At 45.5% G+C, this 25,394-nt stretch overlaps 1 protein-coding gene across 1 annotated transcript in view; it reads left to right on the forward strand.

Moving 5' to 3' along the window:
- Positions 1-25,394, forward strand: part of antxr2a (ANTXR cell adhesion molecule 2a) — an 81,079-nt gene that overhangs the window by 24,770 nt on the left and 30,915 nt on the right. Inside the window, exons 8-12 of the mRNA XM_080766896.1 lie at positions 1,805-1,865; positions 3,900-3,995; positions 6,830-6,899; positions 21,669-21,747; positions 22,588-22,683. Coding sequence (XP_080623022.1) covers positions 1,805-1,865; positions 3,900-3,995; positions 6,830-6,899; positions 21,669-21,747; positions 22,588-22,683 — 402 coding nt within the window. The remainder of the gene's footprint in view (positions 1-1,804; positions 1,866-3,899; positions 3,996-6,829; positions 6,900-21,668; positions 21,748-22,587; positions 22,684-25,394) is intronic.

Below are 25,394 nucleotides of genomic sequence, written 5' to 3' on the forward strand. Positions count from 1 at the left end.
AACCATATAGTCCTCACGCACTACCAGGGCTCTGTGAGAGAGACTACCGACAGACAGAACCTACCAGGGCTCTGTGAGAGAGACAGACAGAACCTACCAGGGCTCTGTGAGACAGTCTACTGACAGACAGAACCTACCAGGGCTCTGTGAGAGAGTATTACCGACAGACAGAACCTACCAGGGCTCTGTGAGAGAGACTACAGACAGACAGAACCTACCAGGGCTCTGTGAGAGAGTCTACAGACAGACAGAACCTACCAGGGCTCTGTGAGAGAGACAGACAACCTACCAGGGCTCTGTGAGAGAGAATACAGACAGACAGAACCTATACGAGGGCTCTGTGACTCAAGAGTGTAGTGTGCACTGCTAATAGAACCCAGTGGGCCCGGTTTACATCTGTGTCGTCCTCTTCGTCCCCCCCACACTGGGGATTTTACTGTGTCGTCGTCGTCGTCGTCCTCCCCACACTGGGGATTTTACTGTGCGCGCCGTGCACTGTCATCTACAGCCCTCTCTCTGCTGTTTAACGATTTCCATATCAAACTATCATATTTAATAAGGCTGCCATAAGTGCCCCCACTCCAACCTACCCCCCCCCCCCCCACACCTCTCTCTCTCTCGCATGCACGCACGCACGCAAGCACACACACACACACACACACACACACACACACACACACACACGCACACACGCACACTCCAGATTGAAGTTTCGCCCAACGCGGGATGAAAGGTTCAAGTGTCATATATTGCGGTTAATATGCTCCCATTTTTTTTCTTTTACTGATTGTGTACGGGGATTTGCATAGTTTGTCCTTTTGTGGATTTATTGAATCACGGGAGATATCGGGGGGCTCCGTGACAGTGGGCTCACACGGCGCTCTTTTATATGATAATGTAGGACCCTCAGAGGTGCTTTTTTTTTAACCCATTCTGGGCGGGAACCCCTTTTGGTGTTATAGCATTATGCTATGCTTTTTTAGCTATTGAAAAATAGCAGATCTACACAAGCTCGTAGCGCGCCACCGAGTGGCGCGCTACGAGCTTGTATAGGTCTGCTATTTTTGAAAAAAATCGAAGAACGACTGACATATAGAAACATGGCTTTTTCAGAAAACTGTCATTTTCAAACAGACATTTTTAGAATCTGATCTCGGGTCAGAATGGGTTAATAGAATGGAGGAATGTAATAGTCTTGCATAATTTTCCCATAAAGGCTGACACGGCCACTCTCTCGCTCTCTCTCTCTCTCTCTCTCTCTCTCTCTCTCTCTCTCTCTCTCTCTCTCTCTCTCTCTCTCTCTCTCTCTCTCTCTCTCTCTCTCCCACCGCTGCACTGTGGCTGATATACGCGCCTCTCTCTCTGTCTCTCTCTCTCTCTCTCTCTCTCTCTCTCTCTCTCTCTCTCTCTCTCTCTCTCTCTCTCTCTCTCTCTCAGGTGTTGCATCCTAATCTGTTCTCTAAACTTGACAGAGACGATAACGGCCGGCCCTTTGATGTATTCATTATTCTAGCCGCTCGCATAATAATGTATCCATTTCTGTTCCCCCTCTCTCCTCTCCTCTCCTCTCCTCTCCTCTCCTCTCCTCTCCTCTCCTCTCCTCTCCTCTCCTCTCCTCTCCTCTCCTCTCCTCTCCTCTCCTCTCCTCTCCTCTCCTCTCCCCTCCCCTCCCTCCTCTCCTCTCCTCTCCTCTCCTCTCCTCTCCTCTCCTCTCCTCTCCTCTCCCCTCCCCTCTCCTCTCCTCTCCTCTCCTCTCCTCTCCTCTCCTCTCCTCTCCTCTCCTCTCCTCTCCTCTCCTCTCCAGATATTGAAGCAATCATGCACTGAGATCCTGAGCGTGGAACCCTCCAGTGTTTGTGTAAACCGTGAGTAGATGACCCCCCCCCCCTCCTCACACACACACACACACACACACACACACACACAGGAGAGCAGGTGATAACCGTCAGTCACTCCAGAGGGGCCACTGTATCCATACAGTCACTCTAGAGGGGCCACTGTATCTATACAGTCACTCCAGAGGGCTCACTGTATCCATACAGTCACTCCAGAGGGCTCACTGTATCCATACAGTCACTCCAGAGGGCTCACTGTATCCATACAGTCCAGAGGGCCTTGTTGAATATTAGGGTCGTAGCAAAAAAACAGCCGATCTAAAAGCTCAAAACACGTCGCAGTTTGAGCTATTCGTCATTTTGAACTATGACGAAATGTTTTCGTCCGACTACCTTTTTCCACTGACTTAAACGAAATGGAAACTAAATTAAAACTAAGCTATGATGACTAAAACTAAGACTATAAATATATCGACAATTTCAAGAAAATAATAAAAACTATACACTACAAGAATGTTAGGAAGGGACTAGTGGACAAGAGAGCCAGTATAAGTCATTTTACACTTGTTTGCATGCTGGAAATAGCAGATCTACAAGCTCTTGTACATCTGCTATTTTGTGTAAATTCAGTCATTACGACGGCATCAAGGCCTGCCCCGAATACATTTCAGCCGACTAAATCAACTGTAGATTTAGTCGACTAAAATCTCATGATATTTAGTCGACTAAAACTAGACTTAACACTAAAACATTCCAGGTGACTAAAATATGACTAAAACTATAAATGAAGTTTCGTTCCAAACACTATAGAAATGTGGTGCCAAAAACAACACTTGATAATGTGAGCCGTTTGTTCCGTTTCTAAAAACGCATTAATCACGATCTGTTTGCATTATTTCACGTCATACTTGTTGATACTGGACTTGTATATCGAAGGAGGCCGAGGTGGGTTTTTTTATTATGTTTATCAAACTAGTAGTTTTGTTTACATTTCAATCTTGGATCGGACCTTTGGAATATTCAAAGGCATCCAAAGGCAGCCGTCAGAAGGGTGAAGGTATTTTACAGAAAAAACTCCTCCTCTAGTTAGTTTGCTTATATATGATGAATTCCTGTTCTGTTCTTTAACTAAATGTTTTGATGAATTGAACAATGTTGACCCTGTTGTAAACAAGTGTAATGCTTAATTGGGTCGTCCACTAACAGTCTCTGTATTGAGTTTGTGCTTGAAATGTACTGTAATTCTACAAACTGTTAATCAATATTTCAATCAATCAATCAAAAACAAAGCTTGTGTTATCCAGTGGCGTGCACAGACATTTAGACGGGCAGCTGGTGCTCAAGTGAAAAAGAAAAACAGGGCACCTTGTGCAGCGCGTTGGAACCGGCCGGTTGCCTTAACCCATTTTTTGACCTGAGATCAGATTCTAAAAAATGTCTTCTACATCCTGACAGTTTTCTGTAAAAGCTACGAGCTTGTAGGTCTTGCTATTTTTGAAAAATCGAAGAACGACTGACAAAGAAACATGGCTTTTTCAGAAAACTGTCAGGATGTGGAAGACATTTAGAATCTGATCTCAGGTCAGAATGAAAACTGTCAGGATGTGGAAGACATTTATAGAATCTGATCTCAGGTCAGAATGGGTTAAAACTAAAACATAATCTAAATGTGCTGTCCAGATCAACAGTGCCGTCCTGTGCTCTGCTCTCTCTTCCTATTGGCTGTCCAGATCAACAGTGCCGTCCTGTGCTCTGCTCTCTCTTCCTATTGGCTGTCCAGATCAACAGTGCCGTCCTGTGCTCTGCTCTCTCTTCCTATTGGCTGTCCAGATCAACAGTGCCGTCCTGTGCTCTGCTCTCTTTTCCTATTGGCTGTCCAGATCAACAGTGCCGTCCTGTGCTCTGCTCTCTTCCTATTGGCTGTCCAGATCAACAGTGCCGTCCTGTGCTCTGCTCTCTTTTCCTATTGGCTGTCCAGATCAACAGTGCCGTCCTGTGCTCTGCTCTCTTCCTATTGGCTGTCCAGATCAACCGTCCTATCCTGTGCTCTCTCTCTTCCCACAGAGTCTTTCGACGTGGTGCTGCGAGGTCACGGGTTCACCCAGGGACGCACCAACGAGGGCGTGCTCTGCACCTTCCTGGTCGACAAGCAGCAGTTTGGTGAGGCTCTGTACTAAATGTCATGAGATTTTAAGTCGACCAAATCTACAGGTGATTTAGTCGACTAAAATGTATTTTGGCGGGCCTTGATGCCGTCGTACTGACTGTCTTTACACTTGCTGAAAATAGCAGATCTACAAGCTTGTACATCGGCTATCTTCAGCATGAAACCAAGTGTAAAATGACTTATACTGGATCTCTTGTCCACTACTAGTCCCTTCCTAGCATTTTAGTCTAGTTTTTATTTGTTGACGAAATTGTCAGTATATTTATTAGTAAGTTTTAGTCATCGTAGCTTAGTTTCCATTTAGTTTTCGTCAGTGGAAAAAGGTATAGTCGCCGAACATTTTTCGTCATAGTTTTAAGTCGACGAAAACAACACTGGTCTGTATCCCCAGGGCTGTGGTCACCTTCCTGGTCAACAAGCAGCAGTTTGGTAAGGGTCAGTAGCGTAGATATAGATATATAGTTATAGATATATTTATATAGATATTAAAACAATAGATGCCTCATGGGGCGTTGCAGTTCGTTGGAGCCATACGGTAGAGGGGAGGGCGGAAGTGCGCAGGAAGTGTGGGGGAAGGCACGCTACGTCACGCTGTTCACTCAAGTGATTACTGGCCAATCACAGTGCATCTTTTCCAGGACTTATCAGAGCCGAACGTGCGCCCTGTGACGGACACTCGTGCTTCTGCGGGGCTTCGCAAAGGATGCACGCACGCGCATGCATGGAAATGAGGTTTATGGGCTTCCTCCTCACGGAGGATGCAGGCTGCGGGGCGCTCTCCCATACTGCTCCCGGAATGGAGTGCAGTCTACATTACGGCTGTCACCCGTCTCTCCGGTGGTCACCAGACTATACCTGGTTGTCACAGAGTGTGACAACCAGTCACAGTGTGCTGGCCATATAAAGAGTTCCTCCCTATCCCTAGTTAACCCCCAGGGTAAAAGAAAACGTAGGTTTCGTTTTTGGCTAGGGTTAGCCAGCCTTCATCCAATCAGGATGAGAGGGGCCTTCCTCCAATCATGATCGAGTGGGGGCGGGCCTTGGTGTGTGTGCGTGTGCTGTTGGCCTGTTGCGTGTCCCCCCTTACTCTGTGTAGGATCTGCACTACCGTACCATGCATAATGATCAGCCAATCACAAGCCAATGTTTGTGTTCACAAAAACCCGGAAAGCTGCAGGGCATTTCACATCTGCCTCTAAACAAGATATACATATACAACAAGTACACTAAATGTAATCTAGAATACAACCTAACAATAACAACACCTGGGATCCCCGGACCACTGGGGACCACCTGGAACCCCCCCAAGGACCACCTGGGATCCCCGGACCACTGGGGACCACCTGGAACCCCCTCAAGGACCACCTGGGATCCCCGGACCACTGCTTTTACCCCGCAGTCTGTTCCATCGAGAGTGATGTTTTTTTTGTTTTTTCTCTGTCTGGAAGGAAGCTACGTTTTGACTCCCTGAGAGCCAAGTCGTCTTCTTGGCAGTGAGATCAGTGTATCTGTCCCTCCGCCAGGCAGTGACAGACTCTTCCCTCCCACTAAAGTTATTTCTGACGTTTTCAACCACACTTTTCTGACAAATTTATTTTTTATGTTTCTTCCGCGTTTTCGCCGTTTGGAAGAAAGAAGCCACCGCCGTTCGATTTCAGGAAGGGTTTATGTTAAAGGTATATTCAGTGATTTCACTTAATTCAAAAATCAATAATTTTTTTGTTTTGTTGTGATGATCCTCTCTACTATAGAGTGTGCTGACCATATAAGGAGTTCCTCCCTGTCCCCAGTTAACCCCTGAGGGGTCAAAAAACCTTAGGTTTAGTTTTTGGCTCTCTATCCTGATTGGATGAAAGGCTTAGGTCCCACAGCCAAAAACGAAACCTAAGGTTTTTTGAGTGAAATCACTGAATATACCTTTAACACGTTGGCCGGCATAACCCGCTATTTTTTATGAAATATTCTACGCTGCCTAGATTGTTTCATTACCTTTTGCAGCATAACGCCAAAGTATTTGCGCTGTTGATCCGTGAAAAAGCGCCAGTAAACACTCCCAGTATTTGTTATTGAGCCGACAAAAAAATCTACTTCCTTGTTTTCCGGATCACAGACAAAGAGCAAAGCGAGCCAAGATTGTCCCTCTATACCCCCTCGTCCACTTGCATTGGGCTCAATTTCCCAGAAGCCCTAGCAGCATGGGTTGGTTTCCGGGTTTCGTCATCATAGCGTGAGCATTAAGATGAACGCCGGAAACAGGTTATTGGTCCTGCGTGTGCACAGCCTTCAAATCGCCATCGGGAAGCCCTCGGCAGTCTGAGGATGGCTGTGCGTCCAGCAGGTGGCAGGCAGTCTGCCAAGGACTTAATTAACTTCATTTTTTTATCAAAACTCCCACAGCGCCAACAACGCCACTAACGCATTTTTAAAACGTGTATAACGTTGGGCAAAAAAAGAAAAAAGGAATAAAAATTGGAAGAGCGATGGAAGAGTTTTAACGGGAGGGGAACACCTTGTTCTAATCATGGACGTGCGTTCTTCTTGCGATGGCAGAGCGTGCAGCTCATCTGGAGAACAGATGTCGGCTCCCTCTCAGCCTGGGACCGACACGTCTCCCGTTTAATGTCGAACGACCACCGAGGCTAAAGGACACATGCGCGCACACCCGTGTGTGTGTGTGTGTGTGTGTGTGTGTGTGTATGTATGTATGTGTGTGTGTGTATGTGTGTGTGTGTGTGCGCGCGTGTGCAGAGTTAATGTTGTGATCTGTGAGCTTCTCTTCTTGTTTGTTAGTTTTAATTTCTCCCTCCTTCTCTGTAATGTTTTCCAGATCTTCAGCCCAGCACGGTGAGGAACGACTACGTACTCTGTCCCGCGCCCGTCCTGTACGAAGACGGACAGTAAGTGACCTCGCCGTCAACGCCGGTCGTACTGTAGGCCTACAGCGTTTTTATTTTATTTACACCTGAGCTCCATTCTACAAAATGTCAGTTTTCTGAAAAACCCCTTATGTTTCTATGTCAGTGGTTCTTTTACTATTTCATGTCAAGGACCCCCAGAATCGTATGTATTTGGCCGCCGACCCCCATCTCAAAATATGTTGTCCCAGGGACCCCCCCTCCAGAAGCAAAGATTTGAGTTAAAAACGTTCGCTCTGAAAGAATATGTATTCAAAGATTTGCGCCACATTTTCACAAGCTTGTAGCACGGCACTCTAGATCTGCGATTTTTCAATAGCTAATGTATAACATAATGCTTTAAACACCAGAATGGGTTAAGTCTCCGGACCACACTGTTGAGAACTATGACTGTAGAGTACATTATACTTGTTAGTGGTCACTGGGATTTCACTCTCCTGTCCACTGTCGAGCTGTTGTCCCGAACACAAACACCTTGTTAAGAATGACGTGAGTTATTGAGGTCACGTGTATGCAAGAGGATTATTACAATCAGTTTATTATGTTTTTTATCAGCGTACACATAAAATCTTGTCTTAGTAAGCCTTCGTTTCCAGTTGTGTGTGTGTGTGCGTGCGTGTGTGTGTGTACTGTAACAGATTGAGCCTGTGAGCCCTTCTGTGTATTCCTCTATGAAATGGTGACGTCGTCAAACGGCCACGTTTTGAACAAACGAAACCAAACATGCCGATCAATCAGAAACAAGTTGTGTAATCTTTGATTGGATTAGAGGACCTATTCTTCACCTTCTGCTCTGGTCTGTTTTAATCTCCAGAGCGGAGCAGATGATCGCTAAGACCTTCGGATGGAACAGATTTTAACCCATTCAGACCTGATAGGACGCATCCTCCGTGTCACCTTTTATAGCTCTTAACCACTTTAACCATTATTTTAAACTTTAGCTGTTGGAAAATAGCAGACCTATACAAGCTCGCAGCGCGACACCGAGTGCCGCACTGCGAGCTTGTATAGGTCTGCTATTTTAGAAAAAATGTGACAATGTGGAGCAAATCTTTGAATATATATTCTTTCTTTCTTTCTGGGGGGTCCCTGGTGGTACAACATATTTTCAGATGGGGGTCGGTGGGCCAAATACATGATAATCTTGGGGGTTCCTTGACATGAAAACGATTGAGAACGACCGGACATAGAAAGAAAGTGTCAGGATTTAGAAGACATTTGTAGAATCTGATCTCAGGTCTAAATGGGTTAATGTTCTCGCGGCTCCAATCCCATCATGAACGTCCCAGACGGAGTGAAGGTGTTTCTCCACTAATGAGATTATAGAACAATGGCGTTTATTCCAAGTCGACGTTTTTGTCGGCCGCTATAATCTCCTGATGGTGTTGTTCTGCTTCGCTAAACTCTGGCAACACGGCTGCCTGTCTGTCTGTCTGTCGGGGGTATAACCTCAGATCTACAAACCCAACACGGCTGTCTGTCTGTCTGTCGGGGGTATAACCGCAGATCTACAAACCCGTTGCTTTGTCTCCCCGCCACCCAAACTAGAGTGAAGATAGCAGATCTATCAGCTTGTAGGTCAGCTATTTTAACTGCTCCTTAAACATTTGTTTGCGGATCCAATTTCTTGGATTTTTTGTTCTTTTTGAAAAAAACGACAAAAAAATATAGCTTTTTTTAATGTTTTGAAATACTACTACTACTACGACTACTACTACTAATAATAATAATAATTAACAAAATGTAGGAAACAAATAATAACGGTATATTGACCGATGACATTGTGAGGTCACAACGGCATGCAGTGCTTCTCCCACGGCGCTGCAGCGATCCGTCGCGGCGACAACGATCGCGGAGCAACAATCACGAAAAAACGGCGAAGCCAAATCCTATAGCTCCCCCCCCTCCCCCCTCCTCCCTCCCCCCCACACCCCCCATGGAGCAGATGGACTCACTGTGATGCTATAGGAAACACACCCTGCTGAATTATTCATGAGGCGGTCCTCTCTCTCTCTCTCTCTCTCTCTCTCTACCTGCTCGGGGGGGTAGGTATATAGATACAGCAGGTGTTGACCCCCAACCCCCCCCCCCCCCCCCTCTCTCTCCTGTAGTTATCTTTTGCCCCCCCGCCGCCCGCCGCTGCTCGCCGTTGTGAAAAACACCAGGCGAGGAACATGACGGCGCAAGACCACCGCCACTTAACCCATCCTGACCTGAGATCAGATTCTATGAATGTCTTCTATCTAATACATCCTGACAGTCTTCCATTCTGACCTGAGATCAGATTCTAAAAATGTCTTCTACACGTCCTGACAGTTTTCCATTCTGACCTGAGATCAGATTATATAAATGTCTTCTAATACATCCTGACAGTTTTCCATTCTGACCTGAGATCAGATTCTAAAAAACGTCTTCTACATCCTGACAGTTTTCCATTCTGACCTGAGATCAGATTCTATAAATGTCTTCTAATAATACATCCTGACAGTTTTCCATTCTGACCTGAGATCAGATTCTATAAATGTCTTCTATACGTCCTGACAGTTTTCCATTCTGACCTGAGATCAGATTCTTTAAATGTCTTCTAATACATCCTGACCGTTTTCTGAAAAAGCTATGTTTCTATGTCAGCCGTTCTTCGATCTTTCTAAAATAGCAGACTGCTATAGGACTGCTATTTTTCAATAGCTAAAGCATGACATAATGCTATATAACACCAAAAGGGGTTCCCGTTCAGAATGGGTTAACCTCCCCCGTGGACCCCCCCCCAGGTCCGCTCTGCCAGCCCGGCCGTGGGGGGGGGGTAGGGGGTGTAGGGGGGGGGGTCTCCTAATGGGGGTGGGGCGTGTTCATCGTCAACAGATGCCAGTGTTTCCCAAACTGCACCACGATGCCACAGCTGTCACCGACAGATGATGCCCGCGTACATCCGCCCCCCCCCCCCGCCACATGGGCGCTATATGTATATATGCTTCTTCTACTATAGCTATATAGCTACGTACGGTGGCTCAGGGGTATAGAGTCAGTGGCCGGAACATGGTAACCGCAAGGTCGCCGGTTCGAACCCTGTGTGTGGGCTCCCCCAGAGTTAAGGCCTATTCATAGTCTGGATTTTCGGTGGTAAGGTGACCACCGCTCCGGTGGTGAGCTGACCACCGGAACTGAAATAACGTTGAGCGGTGGTGAGTAAAAACAGAGAGAAGGGCTGGAGCGGTGGCGGTGGCGGTGGTTTGCTCTTCACCGCGGCTCGTGACGTCATGTTGTAGTTCGGTGGTCACCCCACCACCGTAAATCCAGACTATGTATGAGCCTTTAGTGTCGAAGTGTCCTTGAGCAAGACACTGAACCCATGTTGCTATACTGATGTGCAGGTTGGTGTGCCTTGCATGGTTTCCACTGCCATCGATGTGTGGATGTATAATGCACAATCTATGTAAAGCGCCTTGGATAAAGGCGCTATATGAATCAATGCCCCATTTACCATTTATTTACCTTTCTATCCGTGGTGGAGAAAATAAAGTACTCAAGCGTTTTTTATTGTAGAACTATACTCCCGTTACAAGGACAATTTACAAAGTCCAGCATTCAAAATGTACTTGAGTTAGGCTTTTTACAATGAGATGAGATGATGAGATATACCTTTTTGTCCCACAAGGGGAAATTTGTCTTGGGCAAAAGTGCATTAGTACATACATCAACGCTTTTTAAAACAGACAGACAATACACAAAAGACAATACACAGTAGCAGCAAAGTACAAGTGACAAGAGTATCACAAGAGAAGTGCAAGTTGCAATAAGAGAAGGTATATAATATATAAAAGAGTATTCAGTTTATAGTACACAATCACAGTAAAGTGCAATAAATAACTGATGAAGGTCAGAAGTCCCTTCCCCACTAAGAACTATATGGACTATGTGGCGGTTGTTTAGTAGAACAATTGAAGTGGGAAGAAAATAAAGTTTTGAAGCGGTTGCTCTTGCAACGACACGCTCTGTAGCGTCTACTAGAGGGTAACAGCTCATACTCTGAAGATAATATATGTAAAGGATCAGACAACACTCTATATAAAATATTGTAAAATCAGACAGACAGACAGACAGACCGGTCAGACGTAGGGACACACAAAGCTACAGTGATGGAGATGGCGTTCACTCTGACAGTGGTCAGTGGAGCAGAGGTTGGCCAGATGGACTGCATGGAGAGGAGTCTCAGCCGCCATGCTGGGGGTCTCGCCTCGTCCTGCCCCTCACGGTGGCACGCACAGGTGGTCCGCGGGGTGGCAGGGATCTGCCGGAGCGGACGGTGAATTATTTAAACGGAGGGGGGAAGAGCGTGGAAAAAGGGAATGGGCCGCATCTGTCGCGCATCCTCTTAAACCAATCACGACGAGAACCCCCCTTTGGGGTTTTTTATTAAGCACTATGTTATACTTTTAAGCTGTTGAAAAATAGCAGATCTACAAGCTTGCGGTACTCTGTGGTGCCGCGCTAATGCGCTATACGAGCTTGTACTGTAGATCTGCTATTTTTTTTTGGAAAAATCGTGAAAATGTGCCGCAGATCTTTGAATATATATTCTTTCAGATCTTTGCTTCTGGGTGGCGGGCGGGGGGTCCCTGGAACTACATGTTTTCAGCCCAAATACAGATCATTCTGGGGGTCCTTGACGTTAAAAACATAGGTTTTTCAGACAACTGTCATGATTCTAGAAGACATTTAGTAGAATCGTCCTCGGGTCTAAATGGGTTAAAGCCCCTCCACCAGATGTGTTTACTCCCCCCCCACTCCTCCCCCCCCCTGATTTCTTTCCCAGTGCTGTAAAGTAACTAAGTACATTTACTCAAGTAAAGTACACGCTGGGCAAGACATTATACTCTGAACACTCTATCATTCTTTATGGGGGGGGGGGGGGGGGGGACGTTGCAGGATTTTGACCGAAGTAACGCTCAAGCAAATTACGTTGATGTTTTACAAATCAGTTCACATTCTCCGTGAATGAAACGAGTGTTGTCGTTATTTGTCGAAATCAATCAATCAAAGATGAGTAAGGCTGGGACCGAGGCTAAGTAAACTTTGAAGTATTTTCAATGTTTTCCCCCACTTCTACATCTCAGAGGCGACTATTGTACTTGCACAATCATTTGAAAACCTTTTGTTTAATAGTTTCGTTGTGGATTTGTTTTAATTATAATTACAAAACGTACATGAACCACATCAGCCACTATTATAATACATAACATGTCAGGCCATTTTTGGGGGAAAATGGCCCGATCTACAATCTCACAATGGTGTCACCGATGCCCATCCCTCCATCCCTCCATCCCTCCATCCCTCCATCCATCCTTCCATCCCTCCATCCCTCCATCCATCCCTCCATCCATCCATCCCTCCATCCCGGTGTAGACTGATGGATCCGGAGTGGCACGCCTCACATATGCTCCAGCCTCAATTATTCAGCCTTCCCCAACGTTCCCCGTCTTTAAGCCCAGTTTGGAGGTCCATTAGTGGCGCCGGGGGTGTGTCTCCGTCGGTTCCAGCGGCGAGGCTAACTCTGTTACACGCCCCAGACGGCGCCCCGAGCGGACCCACCTCTCCTACGGGAAGAGGAAGAGTCTGCTCGTCTTCTTCTGGTGACAACCGGGATGTCCCCCATGTCACTTAGTACCAAAGTTTGACTGATCCCTTGACAGTCTGCATCTGCCCTCCTCTCCTCTCAGCTCCTCATGTCCCATGTTTACCGTGCCTATGACTAGCTGCACTTCGTTCTCCATGCTCTCCATCTCATCGTGGGAAAAGTTAAGTGGCAGCGAGCGACGAAGTGATGCGATGAGATGCGAGGGTTGTTGTTGAGGCGTGCGGCCTGGCGTATGGCCGTACGCACCGACTGGAGACTCCTATAGTCAAACATTCTCATGTCAAGGAGGATTGATTTGCATTTGGCCACAGACCCTCGTTTGAGAAGATAAGAGAAGATGTACAGGCTCACAACGTGTCACAATGTGGTGCGTTGTGAGCTTTCAGATTTACTTGGTTTACTTTGTTTTTTTTCCTCCTTTTCATTAGTAATTATGATTCACTTTTAGTCTGGGCAAAGTGCACGGCTGCAACTATGGATGACCTACCTTTCTTTCTTTCTACTGGGACATCCCTGGCACAAAACAAAAAAAAATGTCCAGGTGGGGGACAGGACCGCGGCTAAATACATACTTTTTTTTGGGGGCACATTGGCACAAAAATGTTTGGGAACTAGAAGGAATTATTTTGTAGAATTGACCTCGGGTCTTATTTTATCTGTTTTATAACTGATTATAATCGCTTATTTCAACTGGAACAAAGAAACTTACTGCACTGTTGATTTTGACATGATATTTAGTGTCTTGAGTTGTCCTTTAGTTTTTGTCACATTTTAGACATTTTAGTGTCTAGTTTCAGTCGACAACATATCGTAAGATTTTTTTTAATCTACAGTTGATTTAGTTGACTAAAATGTATTTTGGCCGGTCTTGATGCCAGCGTAATGCCTGATTTTGTACTTGCTGAAAATCGCAGATCTATTATAGATCTGCTATTTTCAGCATGCAACCAAGTGTAAAATGACTTATACTGGATCTCTCGTCCACTAGTCCCTTCCTGACATTGTAGTCTAGTTTTTATTTGTTGACGTAATTGTCAATATATTTAGTCTTAGTGTTATAGTCATCATAGCTTAGTTTAAATTTAGTTTCCATTTAGTTTTTGAAAAAAAGTAGTAGACGAACATTCTTTTCTACAAGTTCATAGATCTTCAAGTTCATAGCGCGGCACAGAGTGTGGCACCATGAACGTGTAGGTCTGCTAATATTTTTTTTTAAATCTGTGGATATATATTCTTTCAGGGCTTACGTTTTTAACTCAAATATTTGCTTCTGGGTGAAAAACATATTTTCAGATGGGGGTCCACGGCCAAATACAGATAATTCTGGGGGGTCCTTGAGAAGAAATATTTTGAGAACCCCTGACATTATAAGGAAATATTTTGAGAACCACTGAACATAGAAACATGAGGTTCTTCTTCTGAAAACTGTCAGGATTTAGAAGGAATCTTCTCAGGTCTAAATGGGTTAATTAAAAGAAAAGGGGGGGAAAAAAGGCGAAACGTATATATAAATGTGAAAGTCGGGAGATCCGAGGTTTCTGCCAGCGTACGACGGCGTACAGTGACGATATGCTTGGAGATCCGAGGTTTCTGCCGACGTGAGCGTACGGCGGCGTACAGTGACGATATGCTTGGAGATCCGAGGTTTCTGCCGACGTGAGCGTACGGCGGCGTACAGTGACGATATGCTTGGAGATCTGAGGTTTCTGCCAGCGTACGGCGGCGTACAGTGACGATATGCTTGGAGATCTGAGGTTTCTGCCAGCGTACGGCGGCGTACAGTGACGATATGCTTGGAGATCCGAGGTTTCTGCCAGCGTACGACGGCGTACAGTGACGATATGCTTGGAGATCTGAGGTTTCTGCTAGCGTACGGCGGCGTATACAGTGACGATATGCTTGGAGATCCGAGGTTTCTGCCGACGTGAACGTACGGCGGCGTATACAGTGACGATATGCTTGGAGATCCGAGGTTTCTGCCGGCGTGAACGTACGGCGGCGTACAGTGACGATATGCTTGGAGATCCGAGGTTTCTGCCAACGTTTGAACGTACGGCGGCGTACAGTGACGATATGCTTGGCTCTCCAGCTCCGGCTTGATTAGCAAGCTGCCTCCCCATTAGCGTGGATTGAGGATGTCAGCTAAATTAGCCTCTCCCCTCACCCATTCAGCACGGCTGCTTCATTAACCCGCTCACAACGGGAAAGCCCCTTTTGGTGTTTAAAAGCAAAATGTTATTATACTTTAGCTATTGAAAAAAAATAGCAGATCTACAAGCTCGTAGCGCGGTGCCGAGTGCTACGAGCTTGTAAATCTGCTATTTTTGACAAATCGTTGAAAATGTGGCGTAAATCTTTGAATATTTTGAATGTTTTTTAACTCAAATCGGCAGGGGGTCGGCTGCCAAATAGGCTACATATAATTCTGTTGGTCCTTAACGTTACAATGTTTGAAGAACCGCTGATATAGAAACATGAGGGATTTTCAAAGAACTGAAGACATTTTGTACAGAATTGTCTGCAGGTCTAAATGGGTTAACATGCAAGAACCTGCCTCTCTCCCCCCGTTCATTCGTCCCGTAATAATCACAGACGTATAGGAGACGTATAGGAGACGTATAGGAGACATATAGGAGACATATAGGAGACATAGGAGACATATAGGAGACATATAGGAGACATATAGGAGACGTATAGGAGACATATAGGAGACATATAGGAGACGTATAGGAGACATATAGGAGACATATAGGAGACGTATAGGAGACATATAGGAGACATATAGGAGACATATAGGAGACATATAGGAGACATATAGGAGACATAGGAGACATATAGGAGACGTATAGGAGACATATAGGAGACATATAGGAGACATATAGGAGACATATAGGAGACATAGGAGACATATAGGAGACATATAGGAGACATATAGGAGACATATAGGAGACATATAGGAGACATATAGGAGACGTATAGGAGACATATAGGAGACATATAGGAGACATATAGGAGACATAGGAGACGTATAGGAGACGTATAGGAGACATATAGGAGACGTATAGGAGACATATAGGAGACATATAGGAGACATATAGGAGACGTATAGGAGACGTGTAGGAGACATATAGGAGACGTATAGGAGACGTATAGGAGACATATAGGAGACATATAGGAGACATATAGGAGACATATAGGAGACATATAGGAGACGTATAGGAGACGTATACGAGACGTATACGAGACATATAGGAGACGTATAGGAGACGTATAGGAGACATATAGGAGACATAGGAGACATATAGGAGACATATAGGAGACATATAGGAGACATATAGGAGACATATAGGAGACATATAGGAGACATATAGGAGACGTATAGGAGACGTATAGGAGACATATAGGAGACGTATAGGAGACATATAGGAGACATAGGAGACATATAGGAGACATATAGGAGACATATAGGAGACGTATAGGAGACGTATAGGAGACATATAGGAGACATATAGGAGACATAGGAGACATATAGGAGACATATAGGAGACATATAGGAGACGTATAGGAGACATATAGGAGACATATAGGAGACATATAGGAGACGTATAGGAGACGTATAGGAGCCGTATACGTTTGAAGAACCGGCATCGTCCTCCACACGCATGAAGGAATATCTTCCGTTCAAAGTTCCTCCCTTCGCTTCTCCCATGTGTGGATAAATCGAACCGTAAGCACTTGTATGTACATACTCTGATGTTCTCTCTGTTTTTGAGTGGTGCAAATAACCACTCCAAGGAACAGCAATGTCCGCGTTCACCTATGCCTGTGTTCGCCTGTGTGACGTTATAACCCACGTATGTGACTATGAGCACCAGTATGACTATTAGTACCAGTAGGGGCGCTGTTGTGCCAGAAACAGAGAGAGAGAGAGATAGTGCTGCACTGTTGCCTGCCAATGAGAGAGAGGATGGGGGGGGGAGAGAGAGAGGGGAGTTGCACCACTCATTTCACACAGGTGTGATTTTTTTTATATCCTTATTCTTCTCCATGCTGCTGCATTGTCTGAAAGAAGCAGAACAAAAATAGGTTTTTACTTTCCTGTAGATCTAACAATAAAGCACAGAAACCTCACACTGCGCTAAAAGCATGGAATAGGGATGTGTACATTACAGGAAACTCCCGTTAAACTTTCCAACAAACTCCGGTAAACTCCCGAATTGTACCATCACACCTGTATATTACCGTATATTAACTGTATATGCCTGTTAAATATGAGGTTTTACGGGCAAATCTAGTGACCATAATTGCCCGTTAACTCCTCTTTTCACACAGTGGATCAAATGGCAAAAATGGTGTGTACTGTACATTTGCCAAAAAAGAAATGTGAGCATTCTGTGGAAAATGTATGAATAGATTTTTTTGGCGAAAATGTATGAATGCTGCAACAGACGTAAATTAATTAACATTCAGCGAAAGTGAATGAATGCATTTTTGGCATTAAGTTGATTTGGATATTTTGACGTGAGATCAAAGTAATGTCGTGATTAAATCTGCTTATATTATGGGGGAGATGAGGAGAGGCAATAAAATGTGGATGGTTTAGAATCCACGGCATATAGTGACATTTTATGTTCTTACTGAGGAAACCTAAACATCACCTGAGTGACACATCTTAACTGTTCTTCAAAAAATAGCAGACCTACGAGCTTGTAGATCTGCTATTTTTTCAATAGCTAAAGTATAACATAATGCTTAAAACACCAAAAGGGGTTCCCGTCCATTAAGATCTAATAGGATAACATTGTGCAACAACAACACGTATTGAATTCTTCAACATTTAGCGCAACAGTTAACACAATAATTCATGACGTCAAACAAATACTACCTTATTTCACTGATACGGAAACTAAACAGAAACTAGAAGCTATGATGGCTACAAGTATGACTAAATATATTGATAATTTATTCAACAAATACAAAATCACTATAGACTAAAATGTTTATGACTTAGTGGACAAGAAAAACTTAAAAGAGAAAACGGATTCAAAATGTGTCGTCCAAATCAACAGTGCTGCCACGGCGCTCACTTTGAGAAGCCCCTGGTGTTAGAATTACTCCTGGCACACGCTTAACCCATTCAGGACGGGAACCCCTTTGGGTCTTTTAAGCATTATGTTATGCTTTAGCTATTGGAAAAATAGCAGATCTACAAGATCTACAAGATCTACAAGCTCGTAGCGTGCCACCGACTGGCACGCTACGAGCTTGTAGGTCTGCTATTTTTTTTTAAATCGTGGCACAAATCTTTGAATATATATATATTTCAGAGCGAACATGTTTAACTAAAATATTGGCTTCTGGGGGGGGGGGGGGGGGGTCCATGGAACTACATATTTTGAGATGGGGGGGGGGGTCTGTGGCCCGATAGAGATAATAATTCTGGGGGGTCCTTGACATGAACATGTTTGAGAACCGCTGACACACATTATAGAAACATGAGGTTTTCATAAAACTGTCATGATTTATAGAATGGAGCTCGGGTCTAAATGGGTTAATGATGGACCAACCGGGCCTGGTGGCATCATCTGCTCCGTGCCACAGGAGAGCCCAGGGCCTGCGGCGCTGCCCCGGGCTAAACCCTCCAGCAGCACCGCTTCCCAAGCACTGGCGCCGGGCCCCCATTTCTGCTTCCCAAGCACTGGCGCCGGGCCCCCATTTCTGCTTCCCAAGCACTGGCGCCGGGCCCCCATTTCTGCTTCCCAAGCACTGGCGCCGGGCCCCCATTTCTGCAGGCTCACGTAAAGGAAAGGAAAGGTACTATGTTTACCCAGGGTAACTGGACTAAGGAAAGGAAAGGTACTATGTTTACCCAGGGTAACTGGACTAAGGAAAGGAAAGGTACTATGTTTACCCAGGGTAACTGGACTAAGGAAAGGAAAGGTACTATGTTTTGTTTACCCAGGGTAACTGGACTAAGGAAAGGAATGGTACTATGTTTACCCAGGGTAACTGGACTAAGGAAAGGAAAGGTACTATGTTTACCCAGGGTAACTGGACTAAGGAAAGGAAAGGTACTATGTTTACCCAGGGTAACTGGACTAAGGAAAGGAATGGTACTATGTTTTCCCAGGGTAACTGGACTAAGGAAAGGAATGGTACTATGTTTACCCAGGGTAACTGGACTAAGGAAAGGAAAGGTACTATGTTTACCCTGCAGGGTAACTGGACTAAGGAAAGGAAAGGTACTATGTTTACCCAGGGTAACGGGACTAAGGAAAGGAAAGGTACTATGTTTACCCAGGGTAACTGGACTAAGGAAAGGAAAGGTACTATGTTTACCCAGGGTAACGGGACTAAGGAAAGGAAAGGTACTATGTTTACCCTGCAGGGTAACTCCATGGACTAAGCTCTTGTTTACAGCCAGGCCCTGCTCATATAGAACATTTCATGGTAGAGGAGGTTCAATGCCTTGTCCATAAAGGGCACTTCAGCGGTGGTAATTTTAATGTGCCGGTCCGGGGATACGACGAACTATAGCGACCTTCCGATATCAAGACCAGACCGCTCCGCAAACCCGTTCGGCCACCGCTGCCTGTCAGACAGTGTTGATTTTGACAGCAAATTTAGATTTTTTTTTAGTTTTTGTCATAGTCTCTTTACTTGGTCATAGTCTATCTTTACTTGGATAGCATCCTAGTAACATTTTAGTCTCCTGCAATGTTGTAGTGTTAGTCTAGTTTTAGTCGACTAAATATACAGTTGATTTAAGTCGACTAACATTTATTTTTTTGGCGGGCCTTGATGCCGTCGGAACGACTGATTTTACACTTGCTGACGATAGCCGATCGCTTTGTGAGCTTGTAGATCAGCTATTTTCAGCATGCAACCAAGTGTAACATGACTTATACTGGATCTCTTGTCCACTAGTCCCTTCCTAACATTTTACTCTAGTTTTTATTTGTTGAGGAAATTGTCACGTTTTAGCCATCATAGTCTTCATTTAGTTTCCATTTAGTTTTCTGCAGTGGAAAAAAGAAAAGGTAGTCGACGAACATTTATTGTCATAGTATTGTAGTCGAGCTAAAATCAACAGCTAAAATCAACAGTAGATTTTGTCCAAGAATAAAACATTTCAGGTGACTTATTAAGCTGTGACTAAAACAAATTGGAAACTGTATTCAGAAGACTGTGTGACTAAAAGTAAATGTGTTGAACACTGCTGGCTGAGTAGTGCCCTCCCTCACCAACCAATGAACACTGAACCAATGAACACTGAACCAATGAACACTGAACCAATGAACACTGCTGGCTGAGTAGTGCCCTCCCTCACCAACCAATGAACCAATGAACACTGAACCAATGAACACTGCTGGCTGAGTAGTGCCCTCCCTCACCAACCAATGAACCAATGAACACTGAACCAATGAACACTGCTGTCTGAGTAGTGACCTCCCTCACCAACCTGTCCGCCACACACCTTGCTGTCGACCTCGCTCAGACAATAGAAGGCTCACTCTTTGAGGACTGAGGTTGACTCTCGCCCCGTCTACCTCCTCCTCCTCCTCCTCCTCTTCCTCCTCCCCCTCCCCCTCCTCCTCTTCCTCCTCCTCGTCGGAAAGGGGGAAGATTATTCCAGGCGTTTCTTCTCCTCGTTCCATTTCCTGAGTTCTCATTAGTCCGGCGGTAATTGGATCGGGCGTTCACAGACATATGGAGATTGCGGTGCCGTTCATCATTAGGGTCTTTAACCCATTCAGGACGGAAAGAACCGCTTTTGGGTGTTTCTCAAGCATTATGTTATACTTTAGCTATTGGAAAAATAGCAGATCTATACAATTACAAGCACCGCGCTACGACCTTGTAGATCTGCTATTTTTGAAAAATCGTGAAAATGTGGCGGAAATCTTTGAATACATATTCTTTCAGAGCGAACGTTTAACTCAAATCTTTGCTTCTAGTGGTGGGGGGAGGGGGGTCCCTGGAACAACATATTTTCAGATGGGGGTCGGCGGCCAATTACATATTTCTTTGGGGGGTCTTTGACATGAAAATGTTTGAGAACAACTTGACATAGAAACATGTTTTTTTTTCTGAAAACTGTCAGGACTTAAGGTCCTCAGGTCTGAATGGGTTAATTGCACCCATTTCGGCCGCCGTGCCGTTTCCTTTCTAATTAATGTCCTGGCGGTCCTGGTGCTTCACACACTCTGTCTCCGGGCCTGGCGGTTCTGGTGGTTCTGTTCACACACTCTGTCTCCGGGCCTGGCGGTTCTGGTGGTTCTGTTCACACACTCTGTCTCCGGGCCTGGCGGTCATCAACGGACCAGTCTTATCCTTGAGCGTGTTAACAATATTATAGGCTCTGTGTTCCACACACGCCATCACTGGTAACACCTGTGAAGGAAGTAGGAAGAGTGATTCTTATTTATTATTAGACAGGCAGAGAGACGTGGGCGCTGGCGGCGTGTTTCCTCCTCCGCGTCATCAGTGCCCATACCCAAAGGCGGGGTTGGCGAAAGGGCCTTTCTGTGTGGAGTTTGCATGTTCTCCCCGTGTCCCCTATAGGGTAGGTAACCTCACAAAAACATGCAGTTATCCTGGTCTCTAAAACTGGCCAGCCGGGGCGCCTGATGGATGGAGGGGAAAGGAACTGGTTGGAATAACGTGTTCCTTCCACGCGCTATACGTCCAACCAGGGAAACTCCCCCCCTGTCAGGTGTAAAGGAGCAACTTGGACACTCAGGCATGAAGGAAGCATGAGTTCAAGTCCGTTGTTCTCCCCTTGTCCCCCATATATGGGGACTAGGTTGGCGGAGGGTGTGTAGAGCCCAGGATCACATTAGATGATTGACACAGGGGTGAAAAATGGGTTACAAAAAAAAGATAAGACAGGCAGGCAGACAGACAGACAGACAGGCAGACAGGCAGGCAGGCAGACAGACAGATAGACAGACAGACAGACAGACAGGCAGACAGACAGACAGACAGACAGACAGACAGACAGACAGTTGATCTGCTTCACATAGTGTTCCAATTGTGTCTGTATGAGTTCTCTCTCCTGATTGAAACACTTGTAGATCTGCTATTTATGTTGTTTAATGTCATTTTATTTCCAGGACGATGGACGTGCTGATCAGTTTGAACCACGGGAAGTCCTACATCTCCACCGCCCTGACCATCAGCGCGTCCACCTGCGTGAGTGGAGAGTCATTTCAATCCACGCCTTTAAGTTCTTTAACCCATTCTGACCTGAGATCAGATTCATACGAGGTTTCCACTGGACACACACTGGTCTGATGAACCCATTCTGACCTGAGATCAGATTCTAAAAAAATGTCAGTCGCTCTTCGATTTTTCAAAAAATAGCAGACCTACAAGCTCGTAGCGCGCCACTCGGTGGCGCGCTATGAGCTTGTAGATCTGCTATTTTTCAATAGCTAAAGCACGACATGATGCTGACACCAAAATGGATTCCCGTTCAGAATGGGTTAAAGCACTGGGTTAAAGCACAGTTTTTTGCTGATTTCGGCAGCAAATTTAAGGTTTTAGTTGTCTTGAAATGAGCCTTGAAACTCACTGATGATGACACTTTTAGTTTTAGTCATATTTTAGTCGTCTGAAAGTCGACTTTTAGTCGACTTTGAAGATTTTTTTGTCGACTATAAATCTACAGTTGGTGTTCGTCGACTAAAATGTATTTCGGCGGGCCTTAATTGGTGGCGTCGTTGGTAATGCCTGATTTTACACTTCTTGGTTTCCCTCTGAAAATAGCCGATCTACAAGCTCACGGCAATCTACAAGCTCTATACCAGCTCACGACGTTCTTTTTGTGGCGATCGGCTATTTTCAGCACGCAACCAATTAACCTAAAACCACATGTCTTTTATAGTTCTCTGGTCCACTAGTCCCTCCCTAACATTTTAGTCTAGTTTTTATATGTCGACGTATCGTTGATTCCATTGGTGTGTGTGTGTGTGTGTGTGTGTGTGTGTGTGTGTGTGTGTGTGTGTGTGTGTGTGTGTGTGTGTGTGACAGACGGGCGGCTGGGCCGTGGCCATCGTGATCCTGGTGCTGCTCGCCCTGTTGGCCGTGGTTCTGGCGTGGTGGTTCTTCCCGCTCTGCTGCACCGTGGTGAGTACCGATCCGGACTCCCCAACGCTCCGCTCCCTTCCTTTGGTTCCACCTGCTCCTTTTTTGTTGAGAAGTGTTGAGAAGTGTTAAAGTGTGTCAAACACAGGCGTCGTTGCCTGGATCTGGTGGGGTCAAAAAACTGAACAAACAATATGTCGATTTGAAGCTATGATTCCCTGCTGAACGACATGCAAAAACGAAAAATTAAAAAAAACAAACAATGGCAGTCCCTCAGTCAAATTTAGTCACAAATGTATAAAAAAAAATTGCAGTTCTACAAGCTGACAATTGTGCATTGTGAGCTTGGCTCCAGGTTACTGCTCACACAGAGTACAAAACACTGATGTTGGCCCTATAGAGCGCCACAGTCCCGCCCCCTTTCAGAAAAGCGAGTGGCCCAGGAAATGAAACCCCAATGCATTCTCCCATCGGCACTTCTAATATAATTTATTTAAAGACGGTTACGCCGCGGACAAAGCCAACTCGGATCGTGACAAATCATGACAATGAACACAATGTTTTGGGACGATCAAATCATTTATAAGACGAAAACAAAACAATAGTGTTGTCTCCTGACTTTTCTTTCTTCTTTCTAATGATTTGATCGGCCCAAAACATTGTGTTCATTGTCATGATTCGTCACGATCCGAGTTGGCTTTGTCCGTGGCGTAACCGTCTTTAAATAAATTAAATAAGAAGTGCCGATGGGAGAATGCATTGGGGTTTCATTTCCTGGGCCACTCGTTTTTCTGAAAGGGGGAGGGACTGCGGCGCTCTATAAAGCAACCAAAGGTGTTCCACCAGAGTCTAAAGACTCACCTCTTCAGACTCAACATTAGCCCGCATGCAGTCGTATAACCAACCAAATCACCAACCAAAAAAAAACCCTGCAGATTATATAGTTTTGAGTGTTTGGTTGGATGTTATTATATGAGCAGGGCTACAGATGGTGCCCCCCCCCCCCCAGCTCCCCCTCCCCCCTCACACCTCCCCCCTGGTCCCTGTGTGTGTGTGTGTGTGTGTGTGTGTGTGTGTGTGTGTGTGTGTGTGTGTGTCTCTCTCTCTCTGCTTATCAGGGGCCCCTGATGAAGGGAAAACTGTACCCCCACTTACACCCCCCCCCCCCCCTCCACACACACACACACACACACACACACGCCCTGCCTGTGCCCGTTAAATGATAGATGTCACCTTGCTTTGAGACCTGAAGGGAGCATATCGTTCCCACAACGAGACGGGAGCAGATTTTGGAAAACCAACAAAGGCATTAAAATGTAAACGCCCTGAAGCAGGTCTGGAGAGAGAGAGAGAGAGAGAGGGGGAGAGAGGGAGAGAGAGAGAGAGAGAGAGGAGAGAGGGAGGGAGGGAGGGGGAGAGAGGGAGAGGGGGAGAGGGAGGGAGGGAGGGGGAGAGAGAGAGAGAGAGAGAGAGGGGGAGAGGGAGAGGGAGAGAGAGAGGGAGAGAGGGAGAGGGAGGGAGAGAGAGAGAGAGAGAGAGAGAGAGAGAGAGAGAGAGAAATATATCTCTGGTACCCCCCCTCCCCTCATCTGTGCTGGGGGGGGGGGGGGGGGGGGGCACAAACACAAGAGCACATGGACATGTGTGGCTTGTTAATATTTAAACCATCCAGTCTGCCAGGTTTCAACAGTCGGGATGAGGCCATGTGCACACACACACACACACACACACACACACACACACACACACACACACACACGCTCCCTCATGGAATGCTGCCAGGAGAGAGGTCACACACAGTATGTGCTGTGCGGCTTCTGCTTCTGCTGCTGCTCTGTGGTGCTTTTTCATTTGTTTATCGTGTCGTTTCGGAGAACGTGGAGTCGGGACGGCGTGCGTGTGTGCGGCGGTGGTTTGGCCCACATGGAGACGCCTCACACCAGATGGAAGGGAAGGAAGGAAGGAAGGAAGGAAGGAAGGATGAGAGACGTACAGGCCGCGTCCTGCTTTTTTTTCCTCTTGCACCACTTCAAGAGCGGGCCAATTACATTACATATCATTTTTCAGGTCCTTGACATGAAATAGTTTGAGAACCACTGATATACAGTAGAAACATGCCTAATCATGTACGTAGCTACAGTAGGTGTAATGTTAGAGTCCACATGAAGTGAACCTTTCAAGCCTGTTTTCTCACCTCGCTCCAAAACTGGCGGGTCAAACTGAACAACCCAATATGTCAATTTGAAGCTATGATTCCCTGCTTTCATATAACATGCAAAAACGAAAATTTAGAAATCCATGTTGTTACACCGCATCTCCAGTAGCTAAAGAGTGCTGAAAATAGCTGATCTACAAGCTCTCAACATGTCGCGTTGTCTTCTAAATCATGACAATTTTCTGAAAAACCTCATGTTTTTATATCGGTGGTGCTCAATATTTCATGTCAAGGACCCCAAAAAATATATGTAATTGGCCGCAAAGACCCCCATCTGAAAATATGTTGTTCCAGGGACCCCCCACCTCCCAGAAGCAAAGTTTTGAGTTAAAAACGTTCGCTCTGAAAGAATAATAATATATTCAAAGATTTGAGGCACATTTTCACGATTTTTCAAAAATAGCAGAACCTAGTTAGTACAAGTTCATGAGCTTGACACGACACGGCACCAGTCATTTTGTATAATGCTTTATTTATCCGACAATATGTCCGGAAAAGCTGCTATAGCGTAATTACTATTAACCCATTCTAGACGGCA

The sequence above is a fragment of the Protomyctophum bolini genome (genome assembly GCF_963924005.1).
Source record: "Protomyctophum bolini genome assembly, chromosome: 6".
Taxonomy (NCBI): Eukaryota; Metazoa; Chordata; class Actinopteri; order Myctophiformes; family Myctophidae; genus Protomyctophum; species Protomyctophum bolini.